Genomic DNA, 14,566 nt, shown 5'->3' on the forward strand with positions numbered 1-14,566 from the left:
CATAACTCACTCGTGGCTTCACATATGAGTAACATGCTCATCCCTAAAACCTGCAGTCACACTTTAATGGCATATCACACCTTCATATCAGTGGCCTGTACTCTGGTTCATTCAAGAGCATTTTAGGGGATTTTTAAAACTTTCATTAGGACTGTTTTATATTCATCCACCTGTAAAGCGAGATGTCATATTTACCATGAGACCAACAGTGCAGGGGTCAGAGGGAGCCACAAACACATCTGAAAATGACCCAGTTTAGCTTTTCTACACAGCATAATGTCAGCATTTTAAAGTGTGACCTCGCTGCCCTTCAAGGCCGACTAGTGAGTTTTGTGACCCTTTGGGAACTTCTTTCCAACTGAATGAAGTTTACATTTCTAGTCCTACTGGGCCGCAGGATAGAATACTTTAAAGCTATGAAATGTTAATATACAACAAAACCTGTTACTGAAGCAGTGTTGAATCTTGCTCATACTTGGGCTCATACAGATGTAGTTTTAAGGGGGGAAATCCACACTCGGGTGGAGCAGGTGATGACATTTCTGGGGCAGGTTAATTTTTCTTTTAAGTGTCTGATGCTGCTCAGGGAGTTGGAATGTTAGAAAAAATCCTAGTTAGATGGATTAATAGGCAGAGGGCCAGTGAAACAGTCTGAGGTGCATGATATATTTATCCCACGGCTCTGCAATTTATCACTAGTTTCCACAGTTTATCCCATGGTTCTGCAATTTACCACATTGGTATTACCTCCACGTATATGGAGTGAGGGGTGTATGTAGGTGTGGGAGGGGCAGAGAGAGGTGTTGTTTGCTATACAATATTTAGGTAGGGTGGCATAGAAAAAAATTAAAAATATTACATGCAAAATAAAAAAAATATTATAAATGGTCAACAAAGGTAAACAAAATGTATAATAAACCCTCAACCTCTCACCCCCCTGAACTTCTCTCACCTTCTTGCAGTATTTATTAAGTATATGAGTACAAAAGGCAATGACATATGATTTGAAAAGCATAGTCCACCCATTCTGCGCAATAATTTTGTGCTCTTATTAATGGCCAGCCTCTCCTGGATGCTCAATATAATGGCAACCCAGAGATGGTGGGTTACAGGATAAAATTGTGGCGTGTGGATCTGCAGTCTCCAGTGCTCATGAAGGTTATCAGTGACCGGCTGGAGAGGGAATATACTGTTGAGGATCTGGAGGAGTGGGTAGAATATGAACTGCAGATTCAGGCCTTCAATGCCATCGGGGCAGGACCATGGAGTGAAGTGGTGAGAAGTTGCACCCGGGAGTCTGGTAAGTAACAGTATATGTGCTTCTGTGAAGAATGGGCTCAGTGCATTTCAGTATCTTCAGCCCTTTCCCTCAACCTCTCTTTCTTGCAGATCTACTAAACCTAAAAGTGCAATCTACGGATCCATTGGTGGTAAAAAAAAGACACATTTGCTAGCCAGGCAGCTGGTGGGGGAAGATTTTAAATGGAGTAGATAGTAACCAAAGAGGAAACTAATGATCTGAGCTATCAGTGCCACCTTCCAAAATTGTGCCTGTAGATCTGCATAAATGTAACCCACATGTGCGCATTCTAACAAGCACTTAGAGATTGTTCTGTCCACCTGTTCTGAGTATGCAGATATTATACTAGTTTAGAGACTTCTAGTGGCCAGAAGAAAGCAGTCTCTACAATATCAAGACAGCAATAAATAACTGGTAACTCTGTAACAACAGCAGAAGCTAGATCTTGCAAAGCTATTAGCGAGGGGACTTCAAACCGAGCTTCTTTCTCAGACCCAGCTTGCACGCCTCTGATGTAATTTGCTTTTATTGCAGGTGAATAATTAGATGGAGTGACCCTACTAGGATAAAATAGTCAATAGTAAAAGTGAATTACTGTTGCATGTGACTTGTATTTAAGCAAGGATCATGCTTGTTACTTTTCTTCAAAATCATTTGAACTTGAGTGCTTTGAAAGTTAATACTGTACATACTGTGTGTGTATGTGCACATCTGCGTATATGTAAATATAGACAATGTGCCAAAACTACCAATGGAAGCAACAGGTGGTCAGCACCTTGCATGATTTGGTCTACTGGTTCAGGCAACTAACCGTTGAACTCACTGAAGGTAAAAGGCTAAACAAAATCTTGGAGCCCCTTCCTGTTAAAGTGTTGGGTTTTCCCTAGTAACTGGAATGCTATTGCTAGAGGTATTTTAAACAAAACATGTTTGTAATGGACTTTGAGATAGTATGTCCCAGAATAAAATAGTTTTGGAGAGCTCTGTATCATTATAAGGAGATAACTGCATTTCCTCTTTTCTCTATTGCTGTTCAAACAATTCCTCTGAAAATTAACAGATACTGAGATTAAGTGATTTCATAAAACCTTGGGATAATAGTGGTCCAGATCAGCCGTTAAAGATCAAAAGTTCCATGTGTATATGTCAGCATTTTCTCTCCCAGTATTAAAAAAAATATATTTAATTTGGCAAGAGATTCTAGAGGGGAAAGAATGAAAACTGGAATCAAAATGATGCTGAGCACTGATTTGGGCCGTAAGGACTAGTTTATTTGTTTGTTTTCCATGTATTTTCTTGGTGCACAGTTAAGGATCATACATTAGGCTGCATCTTTTCAGATTAAGTGGCACAAGAAAACAAATGTTGGTGGAGCAACCTGCTGTGTTGAAAACAAAATCTTAATCAAGACTGAAATTAACCTGACAGGCCTTGCATTCATGCTCATGGCTGGGCTAAAGTGTGGGTAGGGTACACCTAAAGCCAGAGGTGGGGGGGAAAGGGAGGGTGGTCATTCAAGGCAAACACAAGTCCCATCAGCCACTTTCAGGAAGTGAGCACAATAGTAATACTTAACATTTATACAGAGGTGTATATGTTCACAATGCCTTACAAAAATTCTCCCAACATTCCTGTGAGGCTGGTCGAAAGTGGGTAAGAATTGATATCTGATATTACAGATGGGGAGACGTAGAAAAGTTGATTTTAACTGGAATTGTGGGTGCTCAGCGCTCTTGACAGTCAGACCAAAGTTGACTCGTCCAAGGCCACGCAGTGACAGAGCCAAGACTGGAGCCTCTATTTCTCAACTACCAGTGCAGAGCTCTAACCACTAGCCCAGGGTGGTAGCCTGAGAAGTGAGTTCAGGCACTAAACTCGCTCTTGGTATCCTATAGGTCAGTGCAGCTGGATGAGTCCATAATCTTTATTAAAAAGAAAAATTGCATCTGGATGACTGTTTATTCTAAGATGTGTGATTATGTCACTGTTAACTGAGCACACATGCTAACAATAAGTTGCATGTCACTGCAGCTACTCTGTCTTTTAATGCATTTCATTATAAAGAAGGCTAGAGGCAACCAAACAGACAGAGCATGGAGAAGCAATACTGGGATAGCTTGGGGGGATGGCTTAAGTGTAGACAGCAGGAAGGATGAACATGAAGGGAAGATCGACATCCTGGTTACAGTAACAGGTTGTTGAAGAGGGGAGAGAGATTAATTTGGGCTTCAAAAAGGACAGATTTTATTGATCCAAAATGTTTTCATACTCCGGGAACTTAAATAATTCAGTTAATTTCACTGTGTAATATAATCATAGAATGACAATTTACAAACTCTGTTTCCACTCATTGTGATGGGAATTGGTTTTCAGGATTACATATTTCAACTACAGAAATGCTAACTAGACCTTGATAGTGTTCATACAACCTTGATTCGAATGTTTCTTTCTTGATCCATAACCTCATGTTTTCATATAATTCATCTCGAATGCGCCAATCCAATGCCCTAGTATTTGTGGGCTCATAATGCTTCCTGATTACGTGGATGTGCATAGCCACTTGTCTTACAAAATCACCTGTTGCACGGGCACAGTCACGTATCTGTGGGAGGTTCAAGCTCTTAGTGTTTCAGACATTGACCTTCATGAAGCAGTTAAGATGCTGAGATAAAGCATTGCTTTATTGCAGAAATAGGGCCAAACCCTCCGTTGGTGTAAAGAAGCATTGCTCCATTGTAGCTGATGGAGCTATATCAATTTACACTGGCTGAGGATCTGGCCTATAATGTCTAACTCACTTTATAGACAAAGGGTTTTATGGTGCAACACTATTATTTTTACCATAGCCATAGGTCTGAACCATCACCTCTAACTAACATAAGAGGTATAAATTATCAGCTTTATTTTTACTTTCAAAATGGGACAATGATTCAGTTAACTTAAATGAGCGAATACAAGGAACCAGTGGACCACTCCACGGTGTGGCATCTTTTAAGACAGTTGAACTTTCCTGGTAAAATCCAAAATAGAGATCAATGGATTGTAAGGATTGTCACTGACACTGATAAAGAGATTGTGACGGGTTGGATCACAGAAACCCCCTTGGGAGCTGCCACCCAGTGTACCAAGACTACCCCTGCTTCTGCTTTCCCTGCCAGCTCAGGACTCCAGCACCCTGTCTTGCTGAGCCAGACATTCCCATCTGCCCCAACACAGACCCAGGGTCTGAATCACTTGCCCCAAAGCTGCAAGTTTACCTGAAAACAGCTCACAGAAGTGTGCTTGTCTTTAGCACTCAGATGCCCAACTCCCAATGGGGTCTAAACCCAGATAAATCCGTTTTACCCTGCATAAAGCTTATGCAGGGCAAACTCATAAATTGTTCACCCTCTGTAACACTCATAGAGAGATATGCACAGTTGTTTGCTCCCCCAGGTATTAATACATACTCTGAGTTAATAAGTAAAAAGTGATTTTATTAAATACAGACAGTAGGATTTAAGTGGTTCCAAGTAGTAACAGACAGAACAAAGTAAGTCACCAAGCAAAATAAAACAAAATGCGCAAATCTATGTCTAATCAATCTAAATACAGATAATTTCCTCACCAGTTCCAGAGCACTCCCTTTTACAGGCTAATCTCCTTTTAGCCTGGGTCCAGCAATCACTCACACCCCCTGTAGTTACTGTCCTTTGTTTCAGTCTCCTTCAAGTATCCTGGTGGGGTGGAGAGGCTCCTTCTTTAGCCAGCTGAAGACAAAATGGAGGGGTCTCCCACAGGTTTAAATAGACTCTCTTGTGGGTGGAGACCCCCCTCCTCCCTCCTATGCAAAGATGGAGTTCTGGAGTCACCTGGGCAAGTCACATGCCCCTGCATGACTCAGTCTTTACAGGCCGACGCCATTGTCTACATGGCATCCAGGAAGACTTCTCATGTGGATTGGAGCATTCCAAGATGTATTGTTCCCCAAGCGTTTCCTGATCAGGTACTTAACCTGGCGAATTCCTTCCTAAAGAAGCTGACCAAATGCCTCCCAAAGCTTACTTAGAAACCAAGCAAGCATACAGCTCATAGTCTTACCCTTAAGTAGAAAATGATATATATGTACAAATAGGATGAATAGATATAGTAGACCATAACCTTTACGGAGATATGTTACATGGCACAAGCAGCACAAAACATATTCCAGTTATGTCATACATACATTTATAAGCACCCCCTCCCCATAAAGCCTTATGGGGTACACTGTCACAGAGATGAACTATGAACCTTTGTTGCATTTACAATATGAGAATGTTTGAGTCAGGACAGGGATGTATGGTCCTACCTCAGTGAGGCACTCCAGGTATAATGGACAGAATGAGGCTATGGTGATGGTGAACGAACTGCAAAACCATGAGCTTCTGCTAAGGTCCAGTGGAAAATACCAGTAGATCCTCTGTAGTTTCCCATGTCTGATCACGCAAAGTACCCCATGCAGTTGGCATTACTTCTAACTACCTCATGGAGAACAGTAGATTGTCTCAACATTTAGCTTCAACTTTTCGTGTCTTTCACTTTATCCTTTTGAGATTTTTCAACATTGTATTCTGGTTGTGGCACCCGGTGAAAAACAACCATAAATTCAACCACCTTATCACTAAACACAATACACAAACACACACATTAACAGCCTCTGTCTAATGATCATCTTGAATCTGGTCCCCCCTTGGAATAGAAACATGACCATCAGAAAAAGATTTGCAGTATAGTGCCAGAACAGAGACAAACTAAAGATTTGGTAAGCACTTGACCCACAAAAAAAGAGTTGCCATTTAGGTATTGTGCTTACATTCCCAAGGTAATATTTGGGGGAATATTTGCCCTGTCCATTACTGAGAGGTGAGAGAGAGCATCAAGAGGCTGGGGTAGCAAATCTTCAGAAAGCTCCACTTCCTGCATTGTTAGACTTAGACTCTTGCTAGCAGGAGTAAGTGATCATATGCACAACCTAAAGATGTATGCACACACTGTGAGCACAGCTTCAACAGCGACCGTCTGTGAACTCTGGAGAACTTATGGCAGCTGACCAAAAAGCAAAAGATTATTCATAAAAATAAAGTCTTCTCTTGTAAAAAGGGAAATTCAAAGCAAAGAAAATATGAATAAATGTGGCTGGCAAAGGACTGCTTTCCTTTACAAAAAGAACAGGAGGACTTGTGGCACCTTAGAGACTAACAAATTTATTAGAGCATAAGCTTTCGTGGACTATAGCCCACTTCTTCGGATGCATATAGAATGGAACATATATTGAGGAGATATATATACACACATACAGAGAGCATAAACAGGTGGGAGTTGTCTTACCACCTCTGAGAGGCCAATTAATTAAGAGAAAAAAACTTTTGAAGTGATAATCAAGCTAGCCCAGCACAGACAGACAGTGTTATCTAACTGTCTGTCTGTGCTGGGCTAGCTTGATTATCACTTCAAAAGTTTTTTTCTCTTAATTAATTGGCCTCTCAGAGGTGGTAAGACAACTCCCACCTGTTTATGCTCTCTGTATGTGTGTATATATATCTCCTCAATATATGTTCCATTCTATATGCATCCGAAGAAGTGGGCTATAGTCCACGAAAGCTTATGCTCTAATAAATTTGTTAGTCTCTAAGGTGCCACAAGTCCTCCTGTTCTTCTTTTTGCGGATACAGACTAACACGGCTGCTACTCTGAAACCTTTCCTTTACACTTACTCTGATTCCTTTCCCTCTCCCGCCAAAGTAATTCATGTGGGAGTAGCTCTTTGTGAAGATCTACAGATAAAGTTATGGCAGGGATCCAAAGACATTCATGGCTCCTGGCAATCTGTTTTCCTTTAACATAATTATATCCTTGTGGGGGATAAATCTAGAAGAAGATAAAAAACACTTCAGCATAGAGAGGGGAAAAAAATCTGATTTCAGTCTGCTGCATTGTCGTGTGACGGTGCTGTTTTTCTCATGTCCCAGGTAATTGTTAACAGGGAAATTGTTTCAGAAATGACTGTATATGCGGTTAACCTTCAGTGCACCGGGATGTGGGTTGGTGAATTTTTTTTCCCAATATATATTCTTGTGTCATACTCATTATACTGTTCTTGCTGCTTGCAGCCTCAGGAGCTAGCCCTCCATAACAGCTTTTCTTCTGCTTTCAGTTTGGACGGCAAGGAGAGTACTGGCTTTTTCAGGGGCATTGCGCTCCCTTGGTGATGCACTCAGAACCTTATTCAAGCCTTCTTTTCCACGTGTGCTTGTGTAACATTCTCTGCCTTGGCAAATGAATCTTCTCTGAAGCTTGGCAGGTTTTATTGTGCTTTAAGAAGGATTATGCCCTTCAGACATTAGAAATGCACAGAAAAAAAGACGAAAGGGACAAAATAAAATCGTGTTTGTTGGACCCTTAAAAGCAGCCTCCAAATTTAATTGCATAACTGCATGGTGTTAAAGTTGTGGTTGTGTGGTTCTTCTGTGATGCCTGGAGAGGTAATATAGTCAGAGGATGCAGATTCCCTCTGCTTTCAGGTCAGTGAGGAGTCAGTAATTTCAGCTCCAGTCGTATTTCTAGTTTCATAAGGCCCAATAATCACATTTTATAATTTAAATGAAATAGACATGTCTTTCTTTTATACCCTGCTGATCCAAGCTGAGCTCCTCAGTGATAGATCTACATTGTCATTTTGTATACTACACCGTAATCAAAAGGCTTGGAGGTTGGAGCAGTCCTCAGTGAATTGGGAGGTCTGGGCTCAATCCAGAGGCTGGAATTATTGCCAATTCTACACAAGATGCTATAATTTCCTTTCAGATAGCATAGGAAGCAGGGCAGATGTAAAACTTCTTGTTGGAACAGATTTGCACCTTCAGATAAATTCCCAGTATATAAGGATCTCTGGCTTTCAACACAGGGAAATAAAACGTGTGACAGAGATATTGAGAAAAATATTTACATTAGTCCAATGCTAACTTGATTCTAATTATTACAAAGTATATAGAATGCTGAGCGTTTAAATCCCAATTTCCATCTTTATTATTATTTCATAAAAATAAAACAAATGAGCACCCAGAAATGCACTGTCCGTAATTTAGAATCTTTGGTTGTTCACAAATGTCATGGAAGAATTAGTGAGAAATTAGGGTAGAAGGAGGGATAGAGCTAGGAAAAATAGGATGAGATTTAAGAGTGGGAAATATAGGGTGAATATCAGAGAAAAATGGATTTTCATCTGTTTTAGGCTGTGGAGAAGTCTTGCAACGGATACTGAAAACTAGACTAAACAAGACAGAAGCAAATGCTCTGTGGGGAACAATCCTGAGCTGGCAGGGCGATGAAGAGGTGACGTAATAGGAAAGACCTGTCTCTAATGTCTGTGATTCTATATTATTGCAGTTCCTTCTGCTCCCCCTGAGAATGTGTCAGCTGAAGCAGTAAGCTCCACTCAGATCCTACTGACATGGACATCAGTACCTGAACCAGAGCAAAATGGACTTATCCTGGGCTACAAGGTACACAATCGAGCTTTTAATACATTTGCTAGGCTGTTTTTCCATTTGATAGTTATCTAACAGATGCATATTAATTTACCCATTTCTCTTTTGAGAAGGGTCAGGAAATAGTCTCTTTCTTCGGAGGAGTGATCTGATTTGTTTTAGGTATGTCTACACCTGGAGCTGGAGTTATAAACTACACTAGCTCTGGTCAAGCTAGCATGCTAAAAATAGAGTGTTGCCACGGTGACGTGAACAGCAGGAGTGGGCTAGGTACCCCAACTTCATGCCTAGTGTCTCAGATGGGTATGTACTAGCTTCTCCTGTTGTTCACATCGCACGTCTACATTCTGTTTAAAGCATGCTAACTCAATCAGAACTAGCATGGGTATGTCTCCTTGGATTGGAATTTACACCTGCAGCTCGAAGTGGAGACCACAGAAAGGGATACCAGTCAAGATGCTGGAATAGGCCTGCTCATACTCACCTCATCATCCCAGATCATTGCAGTTCAGTCACCAGAGATGAGGGCAAAGTATCCAACAGAGTTGCATTGTTTCTAACAATGCCCTCTGACTTCTAAAGTCATAATCTCTCAGGTTCAAGCATGCAGTATCACTGATTTCCCTTCACATGTCCAGCAGTTCATGGCTTACCTTCTGTGTTATATACAGCCAGTGCTCATGTCTATGGGATTACCTGTTTGCTCTGTGCAAAAGAGTGCAGTTGAGTCTGTTGCTTTATATTTTAAGATCAGGAAGAACCCAAAATACATACAATCTTTCTTGCAATCCTTTTGGATAATGATTGATAATCATACTTTTTCTGTTGTGTTTATTCTTGCAGATTCTGTTTAAAGCAAAAGATTTGGACTCTGAACCAAAGACCCAAATAGTGAGAGGTAACCACACCCAGAGTGTCCTGCTGGCCAGCTTGAGGAAATATGTTCTTTATGAGATTCAGGTGCTGGCATTCACACGTATTGGAGATGGGGTCCCTAACTTCCCTCCAGTCATAGAGAGAACCAAGGATGATGGTGAGTTTATGGGTCGCTCAAGTGTTCTTCCCATTCATTCTAGCATTTCTTTTTAAAACAAAAGCTGTTTTCATTATGCAAACTTAAAAATATAGCCTAGATTTGCTTACAATTTTAAACATAAAGAATCTGATCTTTGGCTAGTGTCAATTAGCACAGCATTGGGGGCAAGCTGAGGTTCTGGGCCCAAAAACTAAAAACATTTCCCCCCGTAATTGACAAAAGAAAAAAACTCCATTTCTCACTCATTCAAACCTCATAGAGCTAGTTCCAGGCTGCAGTGAAGTTTGACAGCCCAATTATGAACTTCTACAGAACTGCAATCTTAGCACTAAAACAAGAAATGCTATAATAGGACACAATAAACAAATCTAGCCCTGACTGGGCCTGAAGGAGATATGGAGTTTGGCATTCCAGTAAGAATGTTCTGCAAAAGAATAGCCTGTGCTGCTTTTACCGGGGAAGGTACTTTGAGTAGGCATCAGGGAATGAGAGAAGTCTAAATGCATGCACAACAGGGAGGGGGTTCCCCCCCTTCAGTTCTCTGCTTAGCCATTGGCTGAGTAAGGGAGGATGGGGACAGTTGACTGGCTGCTGTGTTTCTCTCCCCCCCCCTCCTTTGCTTGGACGACCCTGGCTCAGCCATGCTGGCCGCTGCAGAAATCACAGAGGTCACAGAGGTCACAGAAAGTCACGGAATCCATGACTTCCTCAACTTCCATGACAGACACTGAGCCCTACTTATACTGTTACGATTACTGACTCGTCACAACTTGCAGCTGGTGTCCGGGGGTAAAGGCAAGAAGAGCCAGCTTCCAGAGGTCAACAAGACCTCCAGGATTGTACAGCTGTACCTTGCTCTCATGAAGTAGAAGAACTTTGAAGTCTTTGAGTACTGAGGTTCCCCTCTCATGCCTTTGTGGCCTCTGTCACTCCACCCTCCTTATGCGGAGAACCACAGCAAAGAGGTTTCACAGCTGAACTGAGTGCTTGAGTAGATGAGGAAGGATGTACCTCAAGTTATTTTTTGGTTTGTGGTAAAAGCCCTGGAACCCTCACTGGAACAAATTAATTAAATGCCTCATATGTGAGCGCTGGGGCAGGCAATGAAGTGCCCCTCCACAAGGTAACATTAATAAAGTTGCAGCCTGCTGTTTAAACCCAACCCACAAGTCTGTCAATCATTCACCTGCTTGATCTGGTCAATAAGAGACCGGCATTTGAAAAGTGACCATATAGGCTTCCCTTTGTAATCCCCTCCAATGCTTCCTATGATCTCAGAGATTCCTCTGTGCAGTTTGACCTGCTGAAAGGACTAGAGCCACCCCCTGTTTCTGCTTTAATTTGTCTTTGTGGTCAGAGTATTCCTGGTGTATTTTCACTGAAGTTTACGTCAGCAGTAAAAATATTTTTCAGCTTTACAGATGTCAAACACTTAAAGGTGACCATTTTCTCTGCATTTTCAGTAAGGTATAAGCAAGTATAAAGAATGTGTCAGTTGAAAACTCTTTTTTTGTATTCTTCCTAATAAAAATAAATAAAAATAAAACCCCCAAATCCTTTTGGATCTAAAGCTCCCAACAGAAATTAAATAACTGTAGATTTCCATAAGCAACTTTATTGAAGTAATTACATTGGACTGAGAACATGTTCAGACTTCTGATTTAGTACAATATTTTCTGCTGTCTCCAGCAAAGCACTAAGGATGTGCCTTGCAGAGAGGAAGAGCGCAATTACCCCCAATCATTGCTTTAGTCATTCTCCTAACACACTAGCTGTGTGGTAACTTAGCCTTTTTCTAAGAGATGAGGCAGAGTGCAGATTATTGTAGCAAAACTCTACAGGGAGATTTTCTGAATTCCATAAACCAGAATGTAATGAGAAGTGTTTAAGGTTGTTTGTCAAAGACAAGCTCATTATAACAGTTCCCTCCTAAAGTATATGTTGGCAAATGACACAAATTGTTCTTCCATCTCCAAACTCCTGACATAAACATGTTGTGTCTTCTTTCAGTTCAATTTAATTAAAAGTATCATCAGTGAGAGTGCAGGTGAGATTTGTGCTTACGGAGAATTTCAGAGCCTGCGTATTTGTGAATTCGCATAAACTCACCTTGTGAACCTGAGATGGACAACCTGGGTGCCAGCCATCTGTGTTAATGAGCTTCTGACCTCACGAAGGTTCTCGAGCCTAGACACACGTACAAAATGCATATGTAAAATCAGAAGGGAGTTCAAAGCTAGTGCTGCCAGCAGAGTTAGATGATATTATTCAATTTCAACAGGCATGAAGGGAATTAAGCTGACACATTCTCTCTCTCTCTGGAAAGGTAGCTCAGTGCCTCACACCCTAGAATGTAATCAGCTATGTAGTGACTTAGATGAAGTGTGTAATCTGATTGGCTCACAGGGATTCCCAGCTATGCTGTTATGAGATCATTCTCACATAGGTCAGAACTCATTTGTCAAAGCATCCTTGTAACACACTTTTATAGGTGCAGCAAAACATTCTAGGGTGTGTGGTTGCGGTATTATATTTACTCTTCTGTGGTACTGGAGGCACTCAGCCTTTCACAGAATTCCTCACAATAAAACCAGTGTGTGCATGTACAGCATCGTAAGCTCACAGCTATCTCTGGAGTTCTGGTTAGATACTGCTTGGCCTGACTTCTGTATAAAGCAGACAGAGAAGTGTTTAAACAAGCAGCTGCCACAGAACTAGCAGTTCCTTTGGTACGTAATATCCACTTTTGTGATTTCTGTTGTTCTTTTCAGCCCCCGGACCTCCTGTGAGGCTGGTGTTCCCTGAAGTGAGACTGACATCAGTACGAATTGTGTGGCAACCACCAGAGGAACCCAATGGAATTATTCTGGGTAAGAGAGGCAACATTTAAATTTCCAAACACAATGGTTAGGAAGAGGTGGAGAGAAAATAGAAGGAGAACTATGAATATGTGCTTATTCTTCTTGCTTTCAGTACTAGAAAGCACATCCAAGCCACTTCATAGATGAACAAATTAAAATATTACATTGCTGTCAGCTGAGAAGTGTGGTACCCCTTGCTGGGGTTTGAAAGGGCTGGTCTACACTAGGGGGGGGATCGATCTAAGATACGCAACTTCAGCTATGTGAATAGAGTAGCTGAAGTCGAAGTATCTTAGATCGATTTCCCTTGGGTCCTCACGGTGCGGGATCGACGGCCGCGGCTCCCCCATCAACTCCGCTACCACTGCTCGCTCCAGTGGAGTTCCGGAGTCGAGGGGGAGCGCGTTCGGGGATCGATATATCACGTCTAAACGAGATGTGATATATCGATCCCTGATAAATCGATCACTACCCGCCAATACGGCGGGTAGTCTGGACGTACACGAAGGGTCAGTGAGATTCTGTATAACTATTGTAATACTCTTCTGATCCCCATGAGTCAGATGCACATGTCATTTCATGGCACTATATTTAAATTGTCTCACATTTTTCTGTTTTGTATCCTTTTTGGATGAGTGTTTGGGGAGTTGCCTACTACTCTATGGCAGGGGAAGAGTTGGTTTTTCCCTTCTGATGCCAGGACCACCTAAGCTCTTAGTTGTATGTGTTCTTGTGTTTTGCTTTATCACTTTTCTTTGGAGAATACCATCTGTCAGGTCACAAGGAGTTAACTCACAATTAGCTTTTCATCAAGAGCAATAGTAGTAGCTAACTCAATTACAAGAATCTGTGAAATATCTTATCACCTTTTCTTTACCCTGACCTCTCAAGATGGCTTTCCAGTGCACAAACTTTTACAAAAACAATGGGATCTGTATGAAGATGTTTACAATATATTAATCCATTCCTGCCTCTAATAATAAAGTACTGAGTAGTGAAATAGCACTTTTGTCTTCAAAGCTCTGGACTAACATTAATAATCCTCCCACCAGCCCTGGTAGGTAGGAAGGGATGCTAATTCCCATTTTAAAAATGGGGAATTTAAGACCCTCACTTCTCATCTTGTGCTCATTCTTTTAGACTCTGCTGCCTCTGTTCTGTCTCTAGTGTTACCTGGCATTGCTGTAGTTTGGGTTTATATTTAGAATTATGAGATTATTTCCCATAGCATTAGGATAATTTTATGGTAGACCCATAGTTTGGGTTTTACTAGATTGAAAGTGTCCCTTTAAATTACAGGCTGTTTTTTTACATTTTGTTCAAATCTTGGGTCAATAGCTGTAGAAAGTGCTCAGGTTCACGGCCTCCAAAAGTACTCACGTGAGGAAATCCTGGCACCTGAAGCAAAAGTCATCAAATGTGATTTGAAGGCAGCTGCCGCAGGGATCTCCTGAACACAAGAAAAAAAGTCGTTGCATGAAAGTTGGCACCAGTTAGCTGTCAGAGACAGAATCCTGCAGTTTGTATTGTTGGGTGTGTGGTTTGGGTTTTTTGTTTGTTTTTTAAATAAAGGAGTACCCTCCTATGTGCTTATTTCAATGGAAACTAGGATTTGAAGCACAGAATGTGTCTATTGAAAACTCCAACTGATAAAGAATATTGGGAAAATATAAAAAAATACTTTACTCTATAAACTGTGCCTCCTCTGTCAGACTCTGCCTCATTGCTGATCTTTGCCTTATCTGTTTAGACTGTCAGCTCCTTACGGGCAGGGACTATCTCTTATTCTCTGTTTACACAGTGTCTAGCACACTGCAGCCCCATTCTTGATTGACTCTTAGGCACTATCTCAATAAACGTGATA

The 14,566-nt window shown here is 41.3% G+C and overlaps 1 protein-coding gene across 3 annotated transcripts in view; it reads left to right on the top strand.

The window, feature by feature from the left end:
- Positions 1-14,566, top strand: part of SDK1 (sidekick cell adhesion molecule 1) — a 672,364-nt gene that overhangs the window by 562,716 nt on the left and 95,082 nt on the right. For all 3 annotated transcript variants that reach the window (XM_065560139.1, XM_042853129.2, XM_065560140.1), the window contains 4 exons: positions 1,063-1,300; positions 8,705-8,820; positions 9,649-9,838; positions 12,613-12,711. In XM_065560139.1, the coding sequence (XP_065416211.1) occupies positions 1,063-1,300; positions 8,705-8,820; positions 9,649-9,838; positions 12,613-12,711 (643 nt within the window). The remainder of the gene's footprint in view (positions 1-1,062; positions 1,301-8,704; positions 8,821-9,648; positions 9,839-12,612; positions 12,712-14,566) is intronic.

This window comes from Chrysemys picta, chromosome 10 (assembly GCF_011386835.1).
Source record: "Chrysemys picta bellii isolate R12L10 chromosome 10, ASM1138683v2, whole genome shotgun sequence".
In the NCBI taxonomy this organism is placed as follows: domain Eukaryota; kingdom Metazoa; phylum Chordata; order Testudines; family Emydidae; genus Chrysemys; species Chrysemys picta.